Source organism: Protopterus annectens, chromosome 8.part0, assembly GCF_019279795.1.
Source record: "Protopterus annectens isolate FY-2018-M chromosome 8.part0, PAN1.0, whole genome shotgun sequence".
In the NCBI taxonomy this organism is placed as follows: domain Eukaryota; kingdom Metazoa; phylum Chordata; order Ceratodontiformes; family Protopteridae; genus Protopterus; species Protopterus annectens.
Genome location: NC_056741.1, coordinates 1,400,211,400 through 1,400,237,020, shown reverse-complemented (window position 1 = coordinate 1,400,237,020; position 25,621 = coordinate 1,400,211,400). Strand labels below are relative to the sequence as shown.

Genomic DNA, 25,621 nt, shown 5'->3' with positions numbered 1-25,621 from the left:
TGTGACCCGGCCAGAGGCGAGTCAGATTTTAACGACAGATGCCTCGGACATTGCTTGGGGAGCTCATCTAAATGGAAAGTGGATACAAGACAAGTGGCCTGCCAGACTACAGCATCTACATATCAACATGAAGGAGATGTTAGCAGTCCAGTTTGCATTAATGGCTTTCAAGGAGTTACTTCTTCCAGGGCAGGTGTTGATTCTAACAGACAACACAACTGTCATGTGGTACATCAACAAGCAAGGGGAACACATTCTTATCCTCTATGCAGGCAAGCAATGATTTTATGGGAGACTGCGCTAAGCTTGCAACTAACTCTTCAGGCAAGGTTTCTGCCGGGAGCACAGAACTCCTTAGCAGATGTGTTAAGCAGACAAATCATGGATCCCCACGAGTGGAAACTGGATCTTCATGTATTTCAGAAATTGACAGTGTCATGGGGAACTCCAGACATAGATCTGTTCGCTTCTCCACTAAACCACCAGCTGCCAAAGTATTGCACAAAGGGGTTTCATCACACAGCTTGGAAAGTGGATGCTCTGTCTTTCAGTTGGAAAAACCTTCATGTGTATGCCTTTCCACCTCTGCCTCTTCTTCCAAAGGTACTATTAAAGGTCAGACAAGACAGGCCAAGGATGATTTTGATAGCTCCAGATTGGCCTCGGCAACACTGGTACCCACTACTACGGAGTCTGGTAAAGAAGCCTCCATGGCCTTTACCTCTGATTCCTCATCTGTTATCTCAGAAGGACGGTCATCTGCTCAATGTCAAGCTTCACTCTCTTCATCTAACAGCCTGGCATATTCTGTGTTGAAACACAGCAGGTCTCAACTTCCTCAACAAGTTTTAAATGTGATTATGGAAGCTAGAAGACCTAGTACAAGGAAAGTGTACGCAGAAAAATGGAAGAGATTTTTATTTTGGAGTACAGCAAAGAATTTGGAGATTTCTGAGCCTAATTTGAGTGTGGCTCTTCAATATCTTACTGAGTTATTGGACAAAGGTTTGTCCTTCTCTTCCATTAAGATTCATGCTGCAGCAATTTCAGCTCACTATGATTGTGACCCACCATTGTTTTCGCATCCTTTGTTCAAGCAGTTTCTTAGAGGGGCAAAGAATATAAGACCCCCACGTAGAGCTCCTACTCCTGCTTGGGATCTCAATTTTGTGTTGGAAAAACTTACTCTACAACCTTTTGAGCCTGCGGCTACTGCTGAATTGAAATACTTGTCATGGAAGACTGCTTTTCTGTTGGCTATTACTTCTGCAAGAAGGGTGTCTGAGTTGCAGGCCCTTATGGCAGTAGAGCCCTTTTGATTTTCCATAAGGATAGGGTATCATTACGTACTAATCCTTCCTTTATGCCTAAGGTGGTTTCTAGTGTGGCTTTAAACCAAACTATTCATTTGCCTACTTTTTATGCAGACCCCCAAAATAAAGGGGAAAAGATTTTGCACACTTTAGATGTACACAGGCAATTGCGTTATTATTTAAGCAGGACTAAGGATTTTAGGCAGTCTCAGCAGTTGTTTGTTTCTTTTGCTTTGAGTTCAGGGCAAGCCTGTGTCAAAACAAACTATTTCTAGGTGGATTGGCTTTTGCATTGCATTTTGTTATTCCCATCATGGCAAGGAGATTCCGGCTGGGATTAGGCCTCATTCCACTAGGGCTACTGCCACTTCAACAGCATTTCTAAGGGGGGTGGCAACTAAGGATATTTTGGAGGCAGCTACTTGGAGTTCAGTGCATACTTTCTCTAAGCATTATCACCTTCCTATCTACTCTAAGTCTAGGGCTGGTTTTGCCACAGCTGTTTTGCAGGGCATGTTGTCAGCTCCTACTTCTTTATGATTTGCCAGCTTCCCTTACCTCTGCTTTGGGATTCTACCCAATAGTAAGGACTGCAGCAATGTGGAACGAAGAACATAGTACAGTTTTGTACCTACCATAAATGTAGATGTTCGAGGATCCACATTGCTGCAGTCCAATTTGCCCTCCTCCTTCCCTCTGTGTTTAGGGGTGGTTGTGTAGGTGAGGTTATATGTTGATATTTTTGTATATATTGTACATAATTTTGGTGCAGGTATTTTGGCCTTGTCTTTTTAGGGTCTTCTGACATCTGGGGCAAGAAAAGACTGAGGATATGGCGTCGGTCATGCGCATTAGTACCCTGACGTACTGACGTCAGTCTAATGCGCCCTGACCGACGTCAGCCATATACTCTGGTATTCGGGCCGACTGGACAGCGGACTACCCAATAGTAAGGACTGCAGCAATGTGGATCCTCGAACATCTACATTTATGGTAGGTACAAAACTGTACTTTTTGTACCTACCATAAATGTAGATGTCCGATAGATATGCAACTGCAGTCGGATTTTCCCTCCCTCCATACCCCTCTATGCCTAGGGTCCACTCCTATCCCTGTTTCTCTTAGCTGGGGATATCTGTTATGGTGTATCTGTTTATTGCTCATTTATTTGTCTGGAATCCTGTTTTTGTCTTCCAATTTGATTACAGCCTTCATTGGAGGGCACCTGGCATCTGGGGCAAGAAACACTGAAGAAGATGGCGTCGGCTTATGCTTATGTACTCCAGCCGCTCTGACGTCGGAGAGAAATGCGACATCAGCCGACGTCAGACCCAGACTTTGGAATCCGGCCGACCGAGGGCTGCCTGAGGCAGGACAAACCCATATGTTATGACTGCAGTTGCATATCTATCGGACATCTACATTTATGGTAGGTACAAAACTGTACTTTTTTCATAAGGATAGTTATCCTCTGCACAAACTCCTCCTTCATGCCTAAGGTGGTAACCAAATGTCTCTGAACTTAAATATCCTTCCTCATTCTTTAACCCTCAATACGGGACAAAGCATTCTCCATTTGCATGGCAAGCACACGCAACTGAAATTTTACCTGGATAAGACTAAATTGAAGTAAAAAATCTGATAAATTCATTTCTTGATGTAGGTGGAGGGGGGCAAAGTCTTCCAGTATCCAAGCAAATCATGTCTAGGTAGATGTAACTTCCCATCTCCTTTTGTTCCTTTCATGGTAGGTCTCTTTGGTACCATTAAGACTCATGACTAGAGCTGAAGCCTCTTCAGGCCCTTTTTCAAAGGGTTGAATTCCAAGTGCATTTTAAAGGTAGTTACTGGGTCTTCCGTTCATACCTTTACTAAGCATTACAGAAAAGATAATTTTTCAGACCAAGAAATGAATTTGTCAGATCACACACTAATGGTTACTAGGCTCTGGCTTTGGTTTTGAGCATTATCCCATTGGTTAGCATTATTCCAACAGTGATCTGCTTGAACAGCTACTGTTATGGCAAGTTCTTACACAGCTATACTATTTTGTCGTTTTCGTGGACTTCATGTTTGGTAGCTTTACATCTTAATGTGAAATTACTTGTTCCCCACTTAGGTACTGTCTGAAGCCTGTGGCCAGGAAATTACAACTAAGCAGATGTTGCCTATTGTGCTGAAAATGTCTGGAGACCTCGTTGCAAACGTGCGCTTTAATGTAGCAAAGTCATTACAGAAAATTGGCCCAATTTTGGATGAAAAGTAAGTACCATCTTGATACAACGATTGAGGGCAATTTCCTACTGTGCTTTTATGGACTGTATTCAGGAATGTTTGCTGTGTGGCTGGATAAAAGTGAGAATGGCATGTGATTAGAACAGTTATAATTGTGTTTGGGAGGGTAGAGGTCATTTATGCCTATCCATTGCGGATTGCAAAATGTTTGTAGTACCATAGGATGCTGGGGAATGCCATTTTCTTCTGTAAATATGTACTCTGTTTTTAGAAGGCCATATGTTTAAGTTTAACTGCAGGAGACAGAGTGCACTTGAGATTCTGTCTCTTCTTTCATCTTATCTGTGCTAAGTGCTTCCGTGCCCACCACCCTTTCCAGTATTATATGATCGTAGGAAAGTGCTAGCCTAATGGCCCTAGGGCTTTTACAAGCCTAGCCAAGTTCTACTCTTATTTCCATGATCAGCACCAGTTGCCCCTGTCCAAGAGGGATGCAGGTGGAGCCCCCAGGGTAAATTTAGTTACCTATCCAATCGTCCAGATTGTGTTTGAAGAAGGCGAATGAGGTGCTCTGTTTGACATGGTGGAAGTCTGTTTCAAAGGTGTGGTAACCCTGGGAGTCAAATCTGTTCCTCCAGCAGGTTCTATTAATGTCATATACCAGGTTAAGGGCTTTAGAGCGAGTAACCTTTGTACCATTTGACTTGAGGATATGCAGCATTTCCAATAAAGCAGGGTCAAATATTGCCTTGTATGCAAGGCATAGATTGCCTCCGAGTAGTCTGTATGAAACAGAATAAAGTGATAGCGGTTTCAGATGATCCACATAGAACAGATGCTGAAGACCTTGAATTTTCCTTGAGGAACATTTGTGGTGTGGAAAAGTACATACCAAAAGGGGCATTGTACTCTGTTATTGGCCTGATTATTGGCTTGATGAGGGAAGAGTACAGAGAGGTGTTATAGCTGCCTTTTTTTTTTATGCAGTGCCTTTACTTATGAGATGAGCAGTATAGAATGCCTTTCTTTCCACTGTGGAGACATGGTGATCAAAGATAAGGTTGCTGTCAACCTGTGTGCCCAGGACTCTCGCCACTGAGTGCATACTTAGGGTGTTATTAGTGTGGTAGTTAGCAGGAACATTGAGTTCACCGAAAGAGATGATACATTATTTTGCTTCGAGTTTAAGGCCATGACTCTGGCACCAATCATTTGTTTATGCAAGACCCTCTTGCAGGATGTTGACATCATCTGGAGATTGACGGCTCCCAGTTTGCAGTCATTATCGTATTGTCAGCCATAGACCTTTCGTTTTAGCTTGTACTTAGGAGAAATAGATTCCAAACAGTAGAGGTCCCAGGACTGATCCCTGTGGAACCACCACTGGTTACAGGTCTGCTGTTGGAGGTGGATTACCCTATTTTGACTATGTGGGTTCTACCAGTGAGCCAGTTAACAACCCATCTAATGATATAAGGGTTGATACTTAGCTGGGTGAGTTTGTCAATGATGCCCGAGTGGGGGATAGTGTCAAAAGCCTTGGCTAAGTTGAAGTAGGCTGTATGCACAGATTTCCCCTCGTCTACGGCCTTGGTGACCGTCTCAAAGAAGCCCACGAGGTTTAACAGGCATGTTCTCCCCCTTTTGTGTTTGGAAATTTCCTGTCTTTGTTGATAAGGTCCATGGTGATTCGCTCCATGGCCTTGCAGATAAGGCTAGTCAGGTTAATATGTCTATAGTTCCATGAGTAAGCACCACCTGTGTGCAAGGAGATAATGGTGGCCATTTTCCATTCAGCTGGGACGAAGCCCATGCGTAGATTATGATTGAAAAGCATACCCAGTGGTGTTACTAATTCTTGTTTAATCCCATGTAGGATGCAATCTGGGATGTTATGTCCCATGGATCCTCTGTTTTTGGCCTTAGAGAGGGCATTTAAGACCTGCTGGTTTAGAGATGCAAGGTAGAGGACCGGTGTTAGGTATGTCATAGGGGTATGTGTGGTGGGGACAGGGGAGTAAAGTTTTCACAGAACCTGTTGGCTATGTCCACAGGCTCAGTATATGTGGTATTAACTACCAATTGGGAACAAATCTGGGCCTTTCCTTTTAAGTTACGGATGTAACTAAACGCCTTACAGTTGTCCTTTGTTGACAAAGCTAATTTGGATTTGTAGTTTGCCTTTGAGGACTTCTTGTTTGCTTATTTAAGTTGAGGAGGGAGTGTTTCCAGTTTAGGGCTTGCTCCCTCTTACTCTTTAACAGCAATTTCTTCCTCTTATTGTAAAGCCTGTTAATGGCAGTTGTCCACCAGGCAGGTTTGCTCTTCCTTGAGGTGCTTGTTTTGGTCCTATCAGGTATGGCCGAGTCGGTGCAGTTACAGGTGTTTGTATAAAGCACTCCACTAAATAACCCCATCTGTGAAGAAGAAAAATACACTGTTGGAGATGGAGGGTATAAGTGATACCTTCATTCTGCCACAGGTGCCCAGTCCTCCATTCTTCATAAACGGCCTGCTCACATCCTTTTATCATGACCTTATGTTGCCCTTATCTTGTCCCCACTGTCCCTTCTCTTTTTTAAGGTTGAGCCCAATTGTGGTCCCTCATCACTGCTTTTATATGGAGCCCTGTTGGGTTAAAAAAAAAAAAAAAAGTGGTGATCCACACCTGCTTTCCAGCACTACCTTATTTGATTCTTACCCAGCACTTTAGCCTCTGTAGGAGCTCTTAACCACACACCTTCTTACTACTACTCTTATAGGTTCATAAGTTCATAGGTTGGTACTAGACTGTCCTCCCTAGGGTCTATTGAAGCCTAGCCATAACAATTCCCAATTCCCTGGATATTTCTTCCCACAATATTTACTTCTCTGGGCCCCTGTCTAGCAGGGCGACTGACATGATCCCCGGGGTGAATTTCCTATCTCCCATCCAATCATCAAGGTTCCTTTTGAAGAGGGCCTATGAGGCGCTCTGCTTGACATGTATGGGCAGTCTATTCCAGAGTATGGGGAGTCTCTGGGTCAGGAACCTATCCCTCCAGCATGTTTTGTTCATTGTGATGACAAGGTTTAGATCCCTGGAGTGTGTGGCTCTGAGGGATTGGGATTTCTTTCAAGTGGAGCATGTCCAACAGCTCAGGGTTTGACATGGCCTTGTATGTTGAGCAGAGATCGCCTCTGAGTAGACGATATTCCACAGAGTATAGCTGGAGTTTTTCTTTTTTTTTAGACGGTCAGCATATAGCATCTGCTTTAGGCCTGTGATTATTTTAGTGAGGTATTTCTGTGGCCTTTCCAGCTGTTGCAGATGTCTTGTGAGGTACATACCAAACTGGGCATTCGACTCTATAATGGGTCTAATGAGGGATGAGTACAGTGGGACAATGACCTTTTTTCAGGATAAAAAGCCCTTAGTGATGGTGTGCCACATAGAAGGATTTCCTGACTGTTGTGACGATGTGGTTATCGAAAGTGAGACCACTGTCCACCTGTGTCCCTAAGTCTCATCACACTTTCGATGTTTAGCGTCCTGCCACCTATGTGGTAATCTGGGCCTTTCCTTTTGAGTTACGGATGTAAATAAACGCCTTACAGTTGTCCTTAGTTGACGAAGCTAATTTGCATTTGTCATTCTTCATTCTCCTGTCATTCTTTCCTTTCTCCATTCCTAGTTTGTTTTACCTAACATGGGGGTGGGTGTATTACTAATGTTACATAACTGGCCCTGGAATTTCAGATGTAGTTTGCATCATGTTTAAGGTGGCAGTGTGACATTTCTGGATTAGTTAAGATTGGCACTTTTTTAAAATGGTTACTACTAAATGTCATATCAGATTCTGCCACTTCATCTTAAGGCTACATCACCACTCAGTTTTCTGTCACTGAGCATATATACCCAAAGGATGACCAATACCATCTCTAAATGAGTTTTCCAAGCCTATTCATTCACTCAGCTAGTAATTTTCAGGGACCTGGTTGGGATTTTTCTACAGAATGGTCATTTTTAAAAGCATTAGAAGACCTTGACTTTGGCGTGGCTATCAGTATTGTAGCCAGAGTCATCTGAAAATACTAGCGAAGATTGTAAGTAGTATTGAAGTGTGAGAATGACTCTTGAAGTAATGAGCTCTACTGTGAGGCATTTGTCATATGAGTGATTACTTCAAATTATTTAGCAGTTTTCTTTGTGTTGTGTTCATTCCCCATTGATTTGTGATTCTGAGTTTGGAATGTCTGTGTTGTCAGAAGTTCATTTCTTTCTTGTATTTTGCATGTTTACTTCAGGATGCTTAGAGTTGGTGAGCAAGTATTTTAGTAACATATAATCTTTACTTTCGCAGTACACTTGAAAATGATGTCAAGCCAGTACTGGAAAAACTGGGACAAGACCAAGACATGGATGTCAAGTATTTTGCTCAGGAAGCCATGGCTGGTTAGTATTTGCACTACTGAGTCCTAAAGTTGATGGTCTGTGATATTTTTTCAGGAAAAAGATTGTCTACACTGTATGATGGGAGAACTTCTTTTTCAAATTGTTATTGAGACCTACAAAGTTTAGTTTCTGAAGTTTACCTAACCGTCACTATCCCTTTTTATTGCCCTGTTTTATTGACTCACTCACATTTGGGTAGCCTATCTGAAGCATTCATTGAAACTATTTTCCTTAAGACTCACTGAATTAAAGTATCGCAAGATGAATGGGATGGATAACTCCCATCTGGAGCACTGGGAAGTAACATATGTGACGGACTGGTAGAACATTGTTAGAAAACCTGAAAAGGGAGTTCCATCTGCCCCTTTGAGTGGAACACAGCAATGTATTCATCTGTTGCAGTATTCTTTACAAGAGGGAGTTACCTGCCTAGGTGACCCAACGTCAAACACGCCCTTGACCAGTCTCTCTTTTTGTCTAGGCAGGGAACACTGCCACAAGAACTGCACCATTTGCCGATCGTTTGTTCCTAAGACCTTGCACCACCGTTTGCAGGCCTCAAATTTGTATTTAGAGAATCAGCACTTGAAACAAATAGCGTTAGGGATGGAGACTATGCCCGTCTAAACCGCCTAAGAAGAGGGAAAAGTCCTCACGCCCTACTTCGTCTGCTGGGCCTCTGTCTGACACACCTCAGTCTGTAGGCGATGTCAGCTTGGCTGAGGATCCGGCATCCACCGGTGTAGATTGAGGCTACCTCTGAGGAAGCCGCACAATCTCGAGTGGACAACACATCCACAGAGGATTTACCTGCACCTGCCATATATGCGGGGGGGGGCAGAATTCACTCTGGCCCCATCGGGCGCCACCTCCACCATCCCAACGCCTGATGCAAGGTCTATTCCTAGCCAGACGCGAGCAAGGCCTTTAACGAAAAAGCAAAAGACACCTTACTCCAACCTCTGAAAGCTTGCCGGATTGGCAGGCCTTCAGCCAGAACTTTTCAATGCCTTTATGGTCCTTAGGCCTTCTGCACAACCGTCTGCCACTGCTCCTCCCCTCCTTCCTCCCAGACCTCTCATCCATAAAAGGAGGGTAGATCAGCCTGAAGAGGAATTGTATGATTCCTCTGAGGACTCTTTCTTACTCCTCCCAGATCTCATCCCCCTTGGGATATGGATTTCCTGAGGAAGGCTCTGTTGAACCTGACTCCCCTGTAGAGGATCTTACCTTTGGGGAAACTATATATCCTCGGATATGTCTGATGCACAGAAAAGGTTTTATGACATTCAAATGGACTCTCCCAGTCCTTCTGCCATTCCTTCTATTCAACTCGTATTCTTGGATGCTTTTGTCTCAGCCTCCATTTACCCAGACTCCCAAACTCCAGTCCCCACGTAGAGCAGACAGACTCTATAAAGTCCCTGAGATGGAGAGGTTTATCTTTAGGTGACCTCCTGCTGATCCTGCCGCTATCTCCATCTCTCCGGATAGGGCCTCCAAGCTCCTTTCTACCACTACTGTCCTCCCTGCTGATAAAGACAGCAAGACTATGGAAAGTTTGGGAAAGAAAATCTACACATCTGCTTCCTCTCATTTAGAGCCACTAGCTCATATGACCAAATAATCTTTAGCTGTGCTGGACAAAGCCACTAAGGATTTACATGACATCCCTGACTATGCAGCCAAGGCCTCCTTGTCTTCACTGATAGCACTCATCTCTCAAGAAAGTAGGCACTCCTTAAGATGCAGTAGAAGCCTCAGTCAGGTCAGCTGCATCAGCTTCAGTACTAAGGAGGTACTCATGGCTGTGACTTCAGCCTCTCCCAGATGACTTCAGGGCCAAACTCCTTGACGCTCCTTTGGATCACTCAGCCCTTTTGGTACAGAAGTGGCTGACCTGTTTAAATCTTTACAACAGAAAAGAAAATAATTACAAGACCTAAAACATATCCTAGTCTCACCTGTTCCAGAGGAACTACCAGGTAAACACGCAGTTTTTCAGGAAAACCTCCAGGCCTGTAGCTCCCTGGTCTAGAAGACCCCCTAGAAGACAGCCACCTCAGGCTAGGCCTTTTCAGTCTTCCAGCCAAAGGCCCCATTTTCCAGATAGGGCAGGTAGTGTCAGACTGCCTGCCAAAATTTCAACCTCCCTCAAGTCCATACCCCTATCTGCCAGTCTCTCTCACTGTCTCCCTGCATGGTCCCTCATTACCACAGACAAATGGGTTCTATCCATCATACAGGACGGCTACTTCATGTCCTAGATCACCCCCCCTCCATCATGACTGGGCAGTACCACAGCCTCCTCCCAGTCAATTATCCCTTTTCCATCAGGTTTTGCAAGCCCTGCAACTACAAGTCACCATAGAACTAGTTCCTACACAAGCAAAAAGTAAAGGATTCTACTCCAGAATCTTTTTGGTACCCAGAAAGGAAGGACCATGGAGGCAGATTCTAGACCTCCCGCGCTTCAACCCCTTCCTAAAAGTTCCTGCTTTCATGATGTTCACCCTACCCTACTCTTTTTCTCACTCATCCTTCCTCAGGGTATCCCTGGACACGAAGGATACTTACCTTCACATGCCTATAAAGCCTGCCTTCAGGAAGTACTTGAGGTTCTTATCAGGCTCATCTCACTTTCACTTCTGTGCCTTGCCCTTTGGGCTTTCTGCTGCTTCCAAGATATTTACAAAATGCCTGGTTCCAGTCATTGCCTACTGCAGGGAAAAGGGAATGCAGTTATTCCCTTACCTAGACAACTACCTAATCCCAGCGAAAGACAAGGAAACTGTTCTCTGACACTCCCAGGACATTCTGGTAATCCTCCAGTCTCTAGGTTTCATGATCAACTTCCCAAAATCCCACCTCAGCCCCACGCAGGATATTGTCTTCCTGGGTTGCAGGATCAGGACAGACCTCATGAAGGCCTTTCTTCCAGCAGAAAATGTGGTATCCCTCCAAAACCAACTTCTTACTACCCTTCAATCAACAGAGCTGACTGCAAGACCATTCCTGAGGCTTCTAGGTTACGTGGTAGCTACCATTCCCATGTTACCTCTACAAGGATGCACATGAGGAAACTTCAGTGGTACCTCTGGTTGGTGTGGACTCAGCACTCCCACCCTCTAGCGTTCAGGATCCCGCTGCTCCCCTGCTTGCATCAGGAACTGAGATGGTGGATGGCTCAGGTAGCCCAAAACCCAGCACTGCCTCTGCAAACCCCTTCTACCTCCCAGACTGTGTACACAGATGCCTCAGACCTAGGCTGGGGAGCAACTCTGGGGAAAAAAGAAAGTACAAGGTTTGTGGACAGACGGACACAAACAAGATCACATGAGAGAAATAAGAGCCATCCTCCGTGCTCTACAGGCCTTCCAGCTACCTAGAGCTGGACCCTCTAAAGATATTCACAGAGAACACCACAGTCCTGTTGCATCTCAACAAGCTGGGAGGGACCAAATCCTACCTTTTATGCAGACTAGCTCTGCAGGCGTGGGAACTGGCTACCTCACAGGGGATCATCCTTCAGGCAACCTACATCCCATCCCTGCACAACTCCGAGGCAGATTATCTAAGCAGAACCATTTCAGACAACCACAAATGGATGCTGCAAAGAGATGTTTTCCTGACTGTGGTCCACAGGTGGGGTATTCCACAAATAGACTGGTTCACCTCCTCCATAAACGGTCAGCTTCCTGGCTACTGCACCAGGACAACAGACCCCAAGGCATTAGCAACAGATGTCTTCTCGATAACATGGAAGGGGAAATTCTGTATGCATCCCCCCTTCCCATTGCTGGTGACTCCCTACTGGCCAAGACGGCACTGGTTCCCACTTCATCTGTCCAAGGGCAATCACCACAAATTTACCCCCCTTCAGTGGACCTGCTCACACAGAATAAAGGGACTCATGTGGCTGATAGATTCTGATTCCCTTCAGACACCTGTAGGGACGTGCTCACTGTCCTGCAGGAGAACAGGAAACCTAACAAGGAAATCCTATCTCTATAAATGGAAAAGGTTTTCTATTTGGTGTCACAAAAGACAGTTGGACCCGCTGGAAAGTGAAATGCCTCTTGTCCTGTCATACCTGTGTGAACTTATGCAGATAGGGTTGTCTTGCTCATCTCTGAAGGCAGACCCATCTGCTATCTCTGCCTTGGTCCACCCCTTGCATCCAGACTCGCTTCCAAACTTTCCCTCAAAGGTGTATTACACTTAAGACCACCCAGGAAACACTCTCCCCCTCCCTGGGACCTAAACAGTGTTCTAGAAAACCCCACTCTAGCCCCCTTTGAGCCGCAGACAAGGCCACCTTAAAATCTTGCACATGGAAAACTGTATTGCTGGTAGCTCTGACTTCCACCAGAAGGGTTTCAGAATTGCAAGCTCTTATGGCTATACCACCTATCCTAATCTTCCACCTGGACAGGGTGACCCCCAGGAGAAACCAGTCATTTATTCCCAAAGTAGTGAGTGACCTATCCTTGAACCAGCTCATCCACCTGCCCACCTTCTTCCCTAACCCACAGGGGATAGTGAGAGTGCTAAATTCCCTAGACGTCCACAGACAACTTGGGTTTTATCTTCATAAAATTAAACTCTTTAGTTAATCAAACCAACTGTTTGTCATCTTCCACCCCAGCCTTGAGAAAAGCTGTGAGCAAGCACCACTTCGCCTTTGATCTCCCGGGCCATTTCCTCCTTCTACCTACACCATGGTAAGACCTTGCAGGGCAATGTCAAGGCCCACTCCACCAAAACAATGGTCTGTTCTGGAGCCTTCTTTAAAGGGTTAGACACCAACTCCATACTTGGAAGCAGCCACTTGGTCCTCACTTCACACCTTCACCAAACACTTCAAACTGGGCCATATCTCCAGAGCCAGGGCTGTCCTGCATGGATTACTGGAGACTTCATCTAGGCCTCCTCCCAATTGTAACTGAGCTTTTGCACTCACCCACAAGTAGAATACTGCAACATTGGAATGGAAGGACATAGGAAAGTTGTGTAAAATCTCAAGATAACCATAGATGTCCTCCTCTTCCATGTTGCAGCATTCCTTCCCATCCACCTTCCCCACTTGTATGACTGCACTTGCTGTCCGGGATGATATTGGGCAGGCTATGCCCTTACAGGACTGGCTCCGACTGAGGCATTTACTATGTTCTGAGGACCGGTGCTTGCAGACATCACTTTTATGACCCACGTTCCTGCAGCCATGTCAGATGTCCGAGATACCAAGAGGGACTGAAAATCTTTGGAAACCTGGCCTTACAAACTTTAGAGGAAAAAGGGTAAACCCACAAGTAGAATACTGCAACATGGAAGAGAGGGACATGTATGGTTATGGTAAGATTTTATACAACTTTCCTTTCTACGAGTTCGTCCCCAAGACCCTTCGTAGCCGACTTTCGTCCCTCATAATTTACTTAGAGAACCAGAGCTTGAAAATTCACAGCAAAAGCACAATGGAGGATTCTTCCTGCCCGACAACCGAGCCTACTAACTGGAAGGCCAGAAGGCCCAGGAGAAGCTGAAGCTTTGTCTCTCTGCGGACGCCTCTCCCGAAGTGCATGATAGCCCAGAGACATGCTCCCTGTTGTATCTGGATCCTCAGGCTGAGCTACTTCTGCAAGCCACCTTAGAACTGGAAACCAGCATGTCCAGGGAGACCTCACGGCCATTGGGTACCAATGTCCAGGGGTAACCAAGGTTCATTTTGTTGAAGGCCCTAGGGGAATCACCCGATCTTAGTGAAGGAAGAAGTCTACTCTGATATACTTGAGTGCAGGCCTACATCTGGACCCACCTACTTTACATCTTATGGGCACTCCTGCTAAGAAAAAGCAGAAAACCAAGCATTCCTCATCTCCTCAAGACCCTCAGAGTGGCAAAGTTTTGCCCAGTGATTTTTCAAGGCCTTCATGGCCCTGAGGCCTACCTCCAGGTCCACTCCCCTCCACTCTCTCCTGGCCTACTTCCCCCCCCAAAAAAGGTCAGATGACAACCAACTTCAGATGGAGATTCTTCCTCTGATGAAGACGATGGTTCCTTAGCCTACTCCTCACAAATTCCTTCCTCATTAGAGTGGTTCCCCTGTGGAGAACTCTAATGGGATGTACTCCCCAATGGAGGAGATCTCTTTCAGGGAAACCCTTCAGAAAATGAGACCACTTTAAATGGGACAGCTCACAAATGTCTAAAGTACAAAAGAGATACTATGACCTGCTCCAGGTAGAGACCCCTAGCCCTTCAGCTACCCCTCTGGTTTATCCCTGCCTTTCTGGATGCCTTTGCTTCCATGTCCCTGCACCCCACCTCACAGCCTCCAGCCCCTAGGAAGCCAAATATATAAAGTCCCTCAAGATTGATGTTTCCTTTTTAAGGTTCTTGTAGCAGACTCCTCTGTTATCTCTGTAGTCTATGACCAGGCCTTAAAGTCCCTTCCTTTCACCTCTCTCCTCCCCTGTGACAAAGACAGTAGGCAACTAGAGGGTTTGGGGAGGAAAATCTACACTTCAGTTACTTTAGCCTTCATGGCTTTGAATTACCAAACACATATGACTAAGGCTTCCCAAGGTGAAGCTCTTGGATGCTCCCTTGACAACTCAGCCTTATTTTTAAGTATTTAGTTGATCTCTTCAAGTCACTGCAGGAAAAGAGCAAGAGTAAAGACCTCAAATATATTCTGGTCTCTCCAGTTTCAAAATTTCACAGGAACTACCCTTCAAAACAGGTCTTTGTCCGCAGGCAATCCTGGCCCTCCCAATCCAAGCCATCCAAGGGGAGCAAGAAACCTAATCACTTCTCGGCTCCCTCCTCTTCTCACGCTGCCAAGCGGCCCTTTGCTGACAGAGCAGATTCTTTCTCTTACTTCACAGGACTGTCAAGATGCTAGAGTCCTGTACTTCATAAAATATAGGTGTTTTATGGCTTGGCACATGGTGCTTCCCTTCAGAGGTATCCCACAACCTCTTGCAGACCAGATGCCCCTCTTTCCCCAAGTATTGACAGACTTGCTAAATCAGGGAACCATACAATTACTGTGCATACCCCAAAAAGGAACAGGCATCTATTCTTGCATGTTCCTGGTCCCTAGAAAGGAGGGCCCCTGGAGACCCATCCCAGACCTTTCTTTCGTCAGCACCTTCCTAAAGGTGTACCTCCTTCAGAGTGCTTACATTCCAGACATCATTTCCTCTGATGCTTCCACATACCTTTCTAGTGTCCATAGACATCAAAGACACCTATCTACATATTCCTATTCATCCCAAGTTCAGGAAATTTCTTTGTTTCTCTGTGAAATCCTGGCACTTTCAGTTCTCGTCTTGCCATTTGATCTTTCTGCAGCCCCAAGAGTCTTCACAAAATGTTTAGCTCCAGTAGTCGCTGACTCCAGGGCATTCAAATCTTCCCTTACCTAGACTCCAGTTCCAAGCAAACACCCCAGAGGAACTGTTGAGGAACTTCCACTCAGCCATTGCCATCCTACCCTCATCCCATCACAAAATCATGTATTTCTGGGGTGCAGATTCCAAACAGACAAAATGATAATGCACCCCCCCCCCCCAAAATGGCTCAGGAGCTCTCAGACCTTCTCAGAGATCCTTCCCCTACACCAGTTGTCAGCAAGGCAGTGTGTCAGAATCCTAGGACTGTTGGCCTCCACCATCCATATGTTACCCCTGGCAAGACTTCATGAGGAAGTTTCAGTGGTTCCCAAAGTCATGGACACAACTTGCCCATCCTCTGGAATTTCTTCTCCTTCTCCTTCCTTGCTTAAAGAAGAGCTGTAGTGGATATAGCAAATATCCATCAACCCAGGACTTCCCATTCACCCATTGTCCCCAACTCAAAACCTGTACACAGATGCTTCAGCTAAGGTTGAGGAGCTATCCTGGGCCCACATATTGTTCAAGGCCAATGGGCTCGATCTCAGCAAAAGGGCAACATAAATGGAAAAGAGATGAAGGCATTGATCCTAGCAATTCAGTCCTTCCAATCCCTCCTTAACCCAGGCTGGCTGAGGATCTACACATACCACATGACCGTTCTGTGATATGTAAACAAGCAGGGGGGACAGAATCCTACCTCCTGTGCAGATCAGCCTTGCAGGTTTGGGAACTAGCCCGCCAATTTTAGTTTTCCCTGCAGGCAGTCTGCATCCCTTCCAGGCAGAATTCTGTAGCAGACACTCTGAGCAAATCCACAACACAGACTCACGAATGGATGCTTCACTGGGATACATTTCTGGACATAGTCCACCAGCGGGGTATTCTTCATATAGACTTGCTTGCCTCCCCTCTGAACAAACAACTTTCAAAATTTTGTGCCAGAGAACCACACCCTTTGACATAGAAAGTGGACTCACTCTGAATATCTTGGCAGGGGAAGTTTCTATATGCATTCCCTCCCCTTCCACTCATTCCGAAAGTCTTATTGAAGATTCAGCAGGACAGACCAAAAATCTTGCTGGTGACTCTATATTGGTCAAAACAGCATTGGTTCCCCCTTCTCCTGCATCTAGCCAAGGGTAATCACCACATGTTATCCCACAGAGTGGACTTAAACAAAACAAGGGGTTCCTCATTCACCCACACCTGAAAAACTTTACAGATGACCCTGTGGGTGTAGTACTGATACCCTTTAGACACTTTTTCTCTGAGTATGTGCTTCAGGTCCTGCAGGAGGCCAGGAAACCTAAAGGAAGGAAATCTTATCTCTCCAAATGGAAAAGATTTTCTATCTAATATGTGTCTCGAAACCTGGACCCACTAACAGTGAATCTCCTGGTTCTTTCATACCTGTGTGAGTTGCTCAATTCTGGCTTAGCTTATTCTTCTGTAAAAGCACATTTGTCAGCCATTTCTACATATGTCCCTTTTCCACCTCCTTTAGCCTTGGGATTTGAGGCAAACAGTTCCTCAGAGCATCCTCCACATTAGACCTCCCTGGAGACCTGTCACCCACTGGATCTTAACTTCGTGCTAGAGATACTGACCCTTTCACCTTTTAAGCCAGTTTCTTCTAGCTCCTTGAAACAATGCACCTGGAAAACTCTTACTGCTAGCTGTAACTTCTGCCACATGGGTCTCTGAGCTCCAGGCCCTGATGGCTTCTCCCAGTTTCTTGTTCTTCCACAAAGACAGGGTTTCCCTTTGCTCCCATCCCTCCTTTATGCCCAGAGTAGTTGATGAGTTTTCTTTAAACCAGGCTATTCACTTGCCAACCTTTTTCCCCTATCCCCAAAACAATAGTGAGAGGATCCTACGCACTCATGATGTGCGCATACAACTCGGATCTTATCTTAACAAAACCTATTAGGAAATCTAACCACCTATTTGTTTGTTTCCACCCCAAAACTCTGGGATTGCCTTTGTTCAAGCAGATTAACTGGATTTCCAAATCCATTTCTTTCTGCTTTGACTGCCATGGAAAAACCCCTCCCTCCCTGTTTGATCAAAGCTCACTCTACCAGAGCAGTGTCCTCCTCTGGTGCCTTCAAGGGACTAGACACCATTAATATTGCAGAAGCAGCTACCTGAACATCTGTGCACAGCTTTACCAAACACTGCAAGCCTGATTCCATTTCCAGATGCTGGGCTGGGTTTGCCAGGACCATCCTTCATGGCTTCCTGGAAAATTCTTCAGGTAACTCTACCTCCCTCCATGCATGAGCTTTGGTATTCTCCCCTCGTGTAAAGAATACTGCAACAGATGAATAGGGTGTAGAATAGTTGTAGAACTTACCATAATGATAGATGTCCTTCACTTCTCTGTTGCGGTATTCTGTCCCACCCCCCTTCCCCACTTCTTACGGTTCTTGGATGTACTGAGAGACTCCTCCTTTGGGCTTTCCCTCCACCTGGGGTTTCAGTTCTGAGGATAGTGTGCCCATATATCATTTGAGATGTACAGCACGCCCTACAGTAGTAAAAGACTTTGATATACTGGCCAACATTAGGTCGTGTGGGCAGGCAACTCCCTCATGTAATGAATGCTGCAACAGAGAAGAGGAGGACAGCTATCATTATGGTAAGTTCCTACACAACTGTTCTTTAATTGACAAGGCGTCTGCACGCCAGTGCACTTTAATGGATTGTCAGAGCTGTGTGCTTGCTGTAGTTGTACTTCTTCAGAGGAAATTAACACCTGGCTTTCTCTTCATAGAAAAGAAATGAGCACAGTTAGAGACATGCGTCTTTCTTTTCTTAGCTAGGAGTATAAGTACTACATCTTTGGTTATAGTACCACCCTGGATGTGCAGTAGCAAATTCTGCCTTCACCCATCACTTGTCATAAGTACACAACTTTTCTGACAAACTCACTTTTTTTTTTGAGGTTCATATTTTACTGCATGCTGATGCAAAATTTGTAATTCTGGCAATTTAGTTTGAGAGCAATATTTAGATTCTGTTCTCTAGTTTTGGCCTTCATCTAGAGTTCTTGCACTAATAGGTTGTACTTTGCGTGTGCAGAAATGTTTTTTTTTTTTTTTCTTTGCTGTAAAAAAAAACAGCCCCCCCCCATATTCTGCAGGCACTTCCTGCATTTCACTTTGCCATGTACACAATATCCAAATAAATGATCACTATATTTCATTCATTTTCACTCTATGAAGGACATTACGGAAATCCTGGTAGAGTGCAAAATCAAAGTGCAGGCAGTAAGTATAAGGTGTGTGGTCTAATTTCCCATTTAATCCCACTGTATTGCCACTGTGCTGCCTATTAATTCACTATCTGATGTCAATCTTCACATAATCCTTGACTGTGAGGCTCGGTTCTGCGCCTAGGAACTGACTCTGCCATTTACTATCGCTCTTGCCTTCCAAACTCTCGAGCTAGGTTCTACCCATAATGCTCCTGTCTAAAATACCCCAGATTTACTGCTTCGTGGGTCAGACGCATCCGACCTGTCTCGAGCTTTGGCAGTTCTTTTCAAGTAAGTTTTTTCCTTCTACATTTCTTAAATCCTGTCTCTTCAGTATTCCTCTCGCTGTCTTTGTGTGCGCGTGCAATTCTTCTCCCTTTTTCCTCTACCTTTAGGTAGGTTCTGCATGCCATTGCTGGTACTTTTTCCTTTACCTTTTAGGTATTCTCTATCACCATTTTTGGTACTTCCTTTTCAATACAAAGAAAAAAAAATCTTGCTGTCCTCCCTTCTGTGTGTGTGTTTGTGAGGGCCTCTATCAGCCTTTTTTAGTTCTGCATCATGGCTGATCAATCTTCTTCCCCAGCAAAACCTTCAAAAGGCCCTTCTGGATTTAAAATATGTCAAAGGTGTGACAGGAAGATGCCCAATTCAGATGAGCATGTGTTGTATGTGTACTGTTTAGGACCAGTTCATCTGCAAGAAAACTGTCCCTTATTTAACGGTTTCTCCAACAGGGCATTAACTGAGCGGAGAAACAAATTGATGTTAAAAGGCAATTTTGAAGAGGCCACTCCTGGAGCCGAGACTTTGTGGCCAGTTCCAAGGGTCAGGGTTTGACTTCTTTTTTTTTTCGGAGCCTTCCTTGCCCCTCGGTGCTTCGGCTGTCATTGGATTGACCCAAGTTTCTGCTTCGTGGGGCCACCTCCCCGGTGCAGGGTGGGACCACAGTCCTGGACTCCTGTCCCTCTCCAGGGTGTTCGGCCTTCCAGATCATGGAGAAGGCATTGTCCATTGTGGATTCACAATCCTTGCCATCCCTGTCGTGCCAAGCATCTCTATCCCCTCAACCACAGCTGTCAACCTCATCCCCTAGATGGGGGGGGCACAAAAGCCTCAGGAGACACCTACATTTGTGATTTCCTCTTCGGCTACTTCCCTTACTGATTTTGATGAAGGGAAAGGTTCCCCCAGGTCACCCCTTGATTCCTTCAGGGACATTCTAGAAATCCTTAAACAGATCCTTCCTTGGAGGAGTCTGTAAACCTGGTGGCTTTTCGTGCCCAGCCCTCTACCTCTTGGATCTCTCCACCCACTGACGAGCTCATTAAATTGATCGTGCAATAGGTGGGGAATTTCTATGACTCCATCGAACCGATCCCCAAGAGACCTGAATGGATCCTTTCTGCCCCTGTAGATGCCATAGTGATAGCGGCAGTCGCAAAGAAGGACCTTGCTGAAGAAAGTCCTACTATCCATCCATCAATCCTAACAAGGAGTCTAGGACTATGGCTAGATTTGGGAAGCACTTTTGTGCTTCATCAACCTTCATTCTTTGGTCTTTGAATTACATGGCCCACTTTACTAGGCTACAGGGAGATTTGATCAGAGAGTTTTCAGATGCTTGCACAGGAGCAGTAGCTGAAGGGGTTCAAGATGGTTATTTCTCAGCTCCACCACCCTTGAATCCATTTCAAACTCGTCCATGAGACTAATTGCCCATGCAGCCTAATGGACGACTTAGAACAGTGGGTTCGGGTGTAGCCATTAGGAGACGCGCCTGGATGTGCTTATGTGACTTTGTGGAGCCATTTAAATCTTCATTTGTCGATGCTCCATGTGACGGATCATCACTGTCTGGACCCAAAGTAAAAGACATTGGCGAGATGTGAGAAGGATGGAAAGAATCTTTCTGCCATAGACATACACTTCTCCACTCCTCAACGGCCCTACTCTGGGAAACAGAGAAGTGGGAGGCTATGGTTCAAAAATTCCCAAGATCTTTTCCCAGACTCATGTGGGAAAGACTTTCCCCAGGGCAGAGGGGGAAGCAACAATGGAAGACATTGTCCTAGAGGCAGAGGTGGCCTGCAGAACTAAAGGTTCATAGATACTTTCTCTGGTAGCTCCTACCAGTGCTCCTGAACAGAGGCCCTATTACCTTCCTCTGGAGGCAGTCTGGGGATGATCATCTCTCCACCGATCTGCCTGGCAACAGATAATTTCGGACTAATGGGTGTGGGGATATCCTTACCAGAGGGTATATTGTTCCCCTTTCCTCAAACCCAAAAATGCAGACACTCCCAGATGTTCCAGACTCACCTAGCAAATAAAGGTAGCAGCAGTTGTAGAAATTCAAAAACTGCTCCAAAAAAGTCATCCCAGAAGTCTCATCAGACCAGAGAGGATCTGGGTTTTACTCAAAATTCTTTAGTGCCCAAAAAGACAAAGGACTGGAAACCCATTTTTGATGTCAGCCAATTCAACAAGGCAGTTTGTCAAACCAAATTCCAGATGGTCTTGGTACAGTTGATACTTCCTTTCTTGGAAAAAACTATTGGATGTGCTACGTAGACCTTCAGGATGCATATTACCATATAAAAATGGGCTGTTTACCAAATGCATGGCAGTGGTAGAAGCTCATTTCAGACTGCAGGGTTTTAAAGTTTTTCCCAATCTCGACAGGTGGCTCCTTACCACTACCACCAGGCATCAACTAGAACGGGCGAGAGACTACAGTCTGCATCTTTGCTCCTCTTTAGACATGACAAATTACGAACAGTCAAATCTGTAACCTACACAGCAGCTGGAATTTATCGGAGCTCTACTAAATACAGATCTGAAGTAGGAGATTCATTTGTCTGCAACCTGTGGGTTATGGAGCCGATATCGGATCCGAACCGACATGGTTTTCCAGCTGTGGATCCGAGCTCTCAGCTCCTCCCCTCACCCATAATGCCCTGCTCTCCCTACATGACCTCAGATCTAGTTTGCCGCGCTGGTGACCAGATTGGTTTTTTTGAGCTCTACAGCTAAGTGCTTTTATTGAGATTTTCTAGTGCTAAAAGTTAATTTTTTTTGACAGTTTTGTGTGAAAGTTTAGGTTTCCCTTTTTGTAGCTAAAGTTGTTTAATTTTACTTAACTTTTTTATATTTAGTTTCCCTCCCCTCGCTGGTAGCGTAGTGTGTGTTTGGGCCTGTGTTGTGTGACTAGTTTACTTTTACTTTTTTAGATTAGTTTAAGTAAAAGCTAGGCTCTTAGGATGTCTGAACAACCTAAGGCTATTTTTTCGAAGTGCTCCGAGTGTGGCCATAAGCTTTCCCCTGCTGATGGCCACACTCGGTGCGTTCGATGCCTTGGGGTTGAACACCTCACTTCTGGATGTTCCATTTGTGCAGGGTTCAACCCCAGGGCATTGAAGGAGCGGAGGTCTAAGCTAGTCCTGGCGGGACTTTTGCCCCCGGACTCGGCTCCGGCTTCCGCTCCTTCGGGGGGTACCGTGTCTACGGTTCCCTCCTCTCCGGCTCCCCCTCCTCCTCCTGGGACTCAACCTCCCTGTAGTGGTTTGGAGGAGAGGGAAGCTAGAAAGAAGGACCGGAGGGAAAAGCACCATAAGCGGCGGGCCGAGACCTCTGTTTCGGCCCCGCCTGCCAAGCGGGCTTCTCCTCCGGCCTCCTTGTCTGCTGGTTCTCCCCCTCCTCGGCTCCGGTCACCCGTGTGCTTTTCACCGGGACCTGAGGAGGAGGAGACCCGATCTCCGTCGAGGCTATCCAGGAGGCACTCAAGGCCTACCTCGGTAGCCTCGTCGAGATCGACTTATAGTTTATCGGATGCTGATCTGGACCGGATGATGAGAAGGTTCATCCAGGCCCAGATGCAGATGGGAGTGCTCTTGCCTCCCCCCCCTCTGGGTGGGAGCTCGACCTTTCTTTAAACCTATAGCTCCTTCTCCGACCCGCTACCCGGGTTCGGAGCAGTTGGAGCCGAGCAGCTTCGGAGCCGGGGGTGGGTCTGCGCCGATAGTACTCGGTACTTCGGATCCGACCCTGCCCTTGAGTGCTTCGGATGCGACCTCTCGGAGCCTGGATCCGAGCTTCGGATCCGGGGGGATCAGTGCTCCATTGGCGCCGTCTGTGTCGGAGCGCACTGTCCCCTTGGATCCAAGCGCTTCGGCACCGGCTCCGATCCACTCCTCGGATCCCAGGGGGAGCCGATTATCGGATCCTTTGGTCGAGGTCGGCTCCCCCTCGGCTTTTGATGTAGTGGAGAGGGCCCTGTTGAGGGTTTCCGGACCCCCGGCACTTGCTTCGGCTCCGTCCCGCGCTCCATCTGCACTGGGCCAGGATTCCACCATCCGGCCATTGGGACAGCCCGCTCCTTTGCCCCAAGTTGTTCCTTTGGAACAGGTCACAGTTTGCGAGGAGTCCTTTGACAGCCCCCCGGAGGATGCCCCCCGCAAGCATACGTGCAAAAGGAGGCACATAGACTCCCCCGAGTCTCTCACTGAAGACACGGACTTGGAGGAAGGGGAAGGCTCCCCAAGATCACCCCCTGAGGATGTCTCCTTTGGAGACATCATGGAAATGCTCCACATAAGGGGGGGGTGGTCTGCCCCAAGTCTTCCTCGGACGAGTCCGTGTTCTTGGAGGCATTTGAAGCGGGCCCGTCTACCTCTTGGGTGTCCCCTCCTGCCGACCCCCTGGTGGGCCTGATTACCACCAGGGTGTGGAAGGAACCGGACACCGTGGAGCCAATCCCAAAAAGGCCCGACCGTATCCTTAGTCCCCCGGCTGACCGTGCCCATTGGAGTAAGGGGCCTCCGGTAGATGCCATGTTGACGGCGGCAGCCACCAAGAGGGAACTTGCTCAGGAGAGTCTCGGATGATGGACCGCTTGGGGAAGCGGATGTTTAGTTCAGCGACCTTCTCAGTAAGGGCGCTGAACTACCTGGCACATGTGATTAGGATGCAGCGCGATCTTATCAAGGAATACGCTGCATCCCCCCCAGAGTCCATGTCAGAGGAGGACAAAGTGTTGCACTCCACCCGTATGGCCACTCAGGTCCGTCGCTAATACCTCTATGCGGTTACTGTCCCATGCTACGGAGGGTGCCGCTAGAGCCGCAGGGGCAGGCCTAGTTACCAGACGTCAGGCCTGGCTCCGTCATTGCGATTTCACAGAGCCCTTCAAGGCGTCATTTGAGAACGCCCCCTTCGATGGTTCTGCCCTCTTTGGCAAAACTGTTCGTGATACCTTGACCCAGAGCGAAAAGGACGGGAAGACGCTGTCTGCCGTCGGAATCCGCTTCTCTGTGCCCCAGAGGCCCTATTCTAGGAACTAAAAGGGCCAGAAGATGATGTGGTTCCGGAAGTCGCAGCAATCCCAACCCGCTCCGGACAACCAGTCCTTCCGTGGCAGAGGAGGACAGGGAGGACGCTGCCCCAGGGGCAGAGGGGCTCCCAGGAACTTCGGGTCCAGAGAACCCTTCTCTGAACGGCCCGCGCAGCAGCCCTGAAGGGTAGCCCGGCTGCTCCACTCTGGAGGCAGTCAGGGGACGTTTTTCGGAGCACCTAGCGGCATGGGTGTCCATAACATCAGACCGCTGGGTCCTCCAAATCATATCCAGAGGATACCGTATCCCGTTTCGTCACATGCCAAAATTGAAGTCCCTCCCCGACGTTCCACCCGGTCAGTGGGAGGCCGCTTTGGTAGAAATTGGCCATCTGCTAAAGAAAAGAGCCATCCAGCCCGTCCCCCCAGACCAGATCGGATCAGGGTTCTACTCCAGGTTCTTTTTAGTGCCAAAAAAGACGGGGGATCTAAGACCAATTTTAGACCTTTCTCTCTTGAACCTGGCAGTTCCCAAGGAAAAGTTCCGAATGGTTACGTTTCAGTCTATTCTCCCCCTTCTGGGAGAAAATCACTGGATGTGCTCCATAGACCTCAAGGATGTGTACTACCACATACTAATGGACAGGCGCTCCAGGAGGTTTCTCCGCTTCCGGCTGGGAGCCAGTCACTACCAATTCCGGGTCCTTCCCTTTGGTCTCACCACAGCCCCCAGGGTGTTCACCAGAGTATTAGCAGTGGTAGCGGCCCACCTGAGGCTTCAGGGGGTGCAGGTCTTCCCTTACCTGGACGACTGGCTTCTCACCGCTCCAAGGCATCTACTATTATTGGCGCGAGACTCCTTTCTCCATCTAGCTCCCCGTCTGGGCATCACAATAAATACAGAAAAATCCAACCTAGCACCCACGCAGTTCATAGATTTTATAGGTGCCAGGTTAGACACGAGACGGTTAAGAGCCTTCCTCACTGTGGACAGAATTCAGAATCTGCAGCTCCAGGTGCGGGCCATTCTCCACTCCAGCTCAGTTCCGGCGGAGTTGGTCCTGAGGGCTCTTGGTGGCAGCGATAGCTCTTCTTCCTCTCGCCAGGTTCAATATGCACATCCTTCAATGGACACTCCTAGTTCAGTGGTCGTATCTTGCTCTTCCTATGCATCATCCCATTGCGATCAGCAAGGCTTGCAAGCTGTCCCTCCTGTGGTGGCTCCACTCTCCAGATCTCCACGGAGGCCGCCCTTTTTGTGCTTCTCCCCCTCTCGCCACGGTGACCACGGACGCCTCCCGCCTCGGGTTGGGGGGGCATTTTGCAGGCCGGACGGTCCAAGGCACGTGGAACGATTCAGAGACCTTACTGCATATCAAAGTTCTAGAGATGAGAGCAGTGCTCTTAGCGTTGCTAGCACTTCAGGCCTTTCTTCCCTTGGGAACTATTGCGATTCAGTCGGACAACATGTCTGTCGTCTGGTATATCAACAAGCAAGGAGGAACCAGGTCTTACCCTCTTTGTCGAGAAGCCATGAGAGTGTGGGAATGGGCAATCTCCACCAACCGCTTTCTCATAGCAACGCATATTCCGGGTCGGTCCAACATCCTTGCGGACAAACTCAGTCGCACCATTCTCACCCCTTAC

The 25,621-nt window shown here is 47.0% G+C and overlaps 1 protein-coding gene across 1 annotated transcript in view; it reads left to right on the top strand.

Moving 5' to 3' along the window:
- The window catches only part of PPP2R1B (protein phosphatase 2 scaffold subunit Abeta), a 1,373,270-nt gene that overhangs the window by 1,255,857 nt on the left and 91,792 nt on the right, over positions 1 to 25,621 (top strand). Inside the window, exons 13-14 of the mRNA XM_044080997.1 lie at positions 3,433 to 3,575; positions 7,892 to 7,983. Of these exons, the coding sequence (XP_043936932.1) occupies positions 3,433 to 3,575; positions 7,892 to 7,983 (235 nt within the window). The remainder of the gene's footprint in view (positions 1 to 3,432; positions 3,576 to 7,891; positions 7,984 to 25,621) is intronic.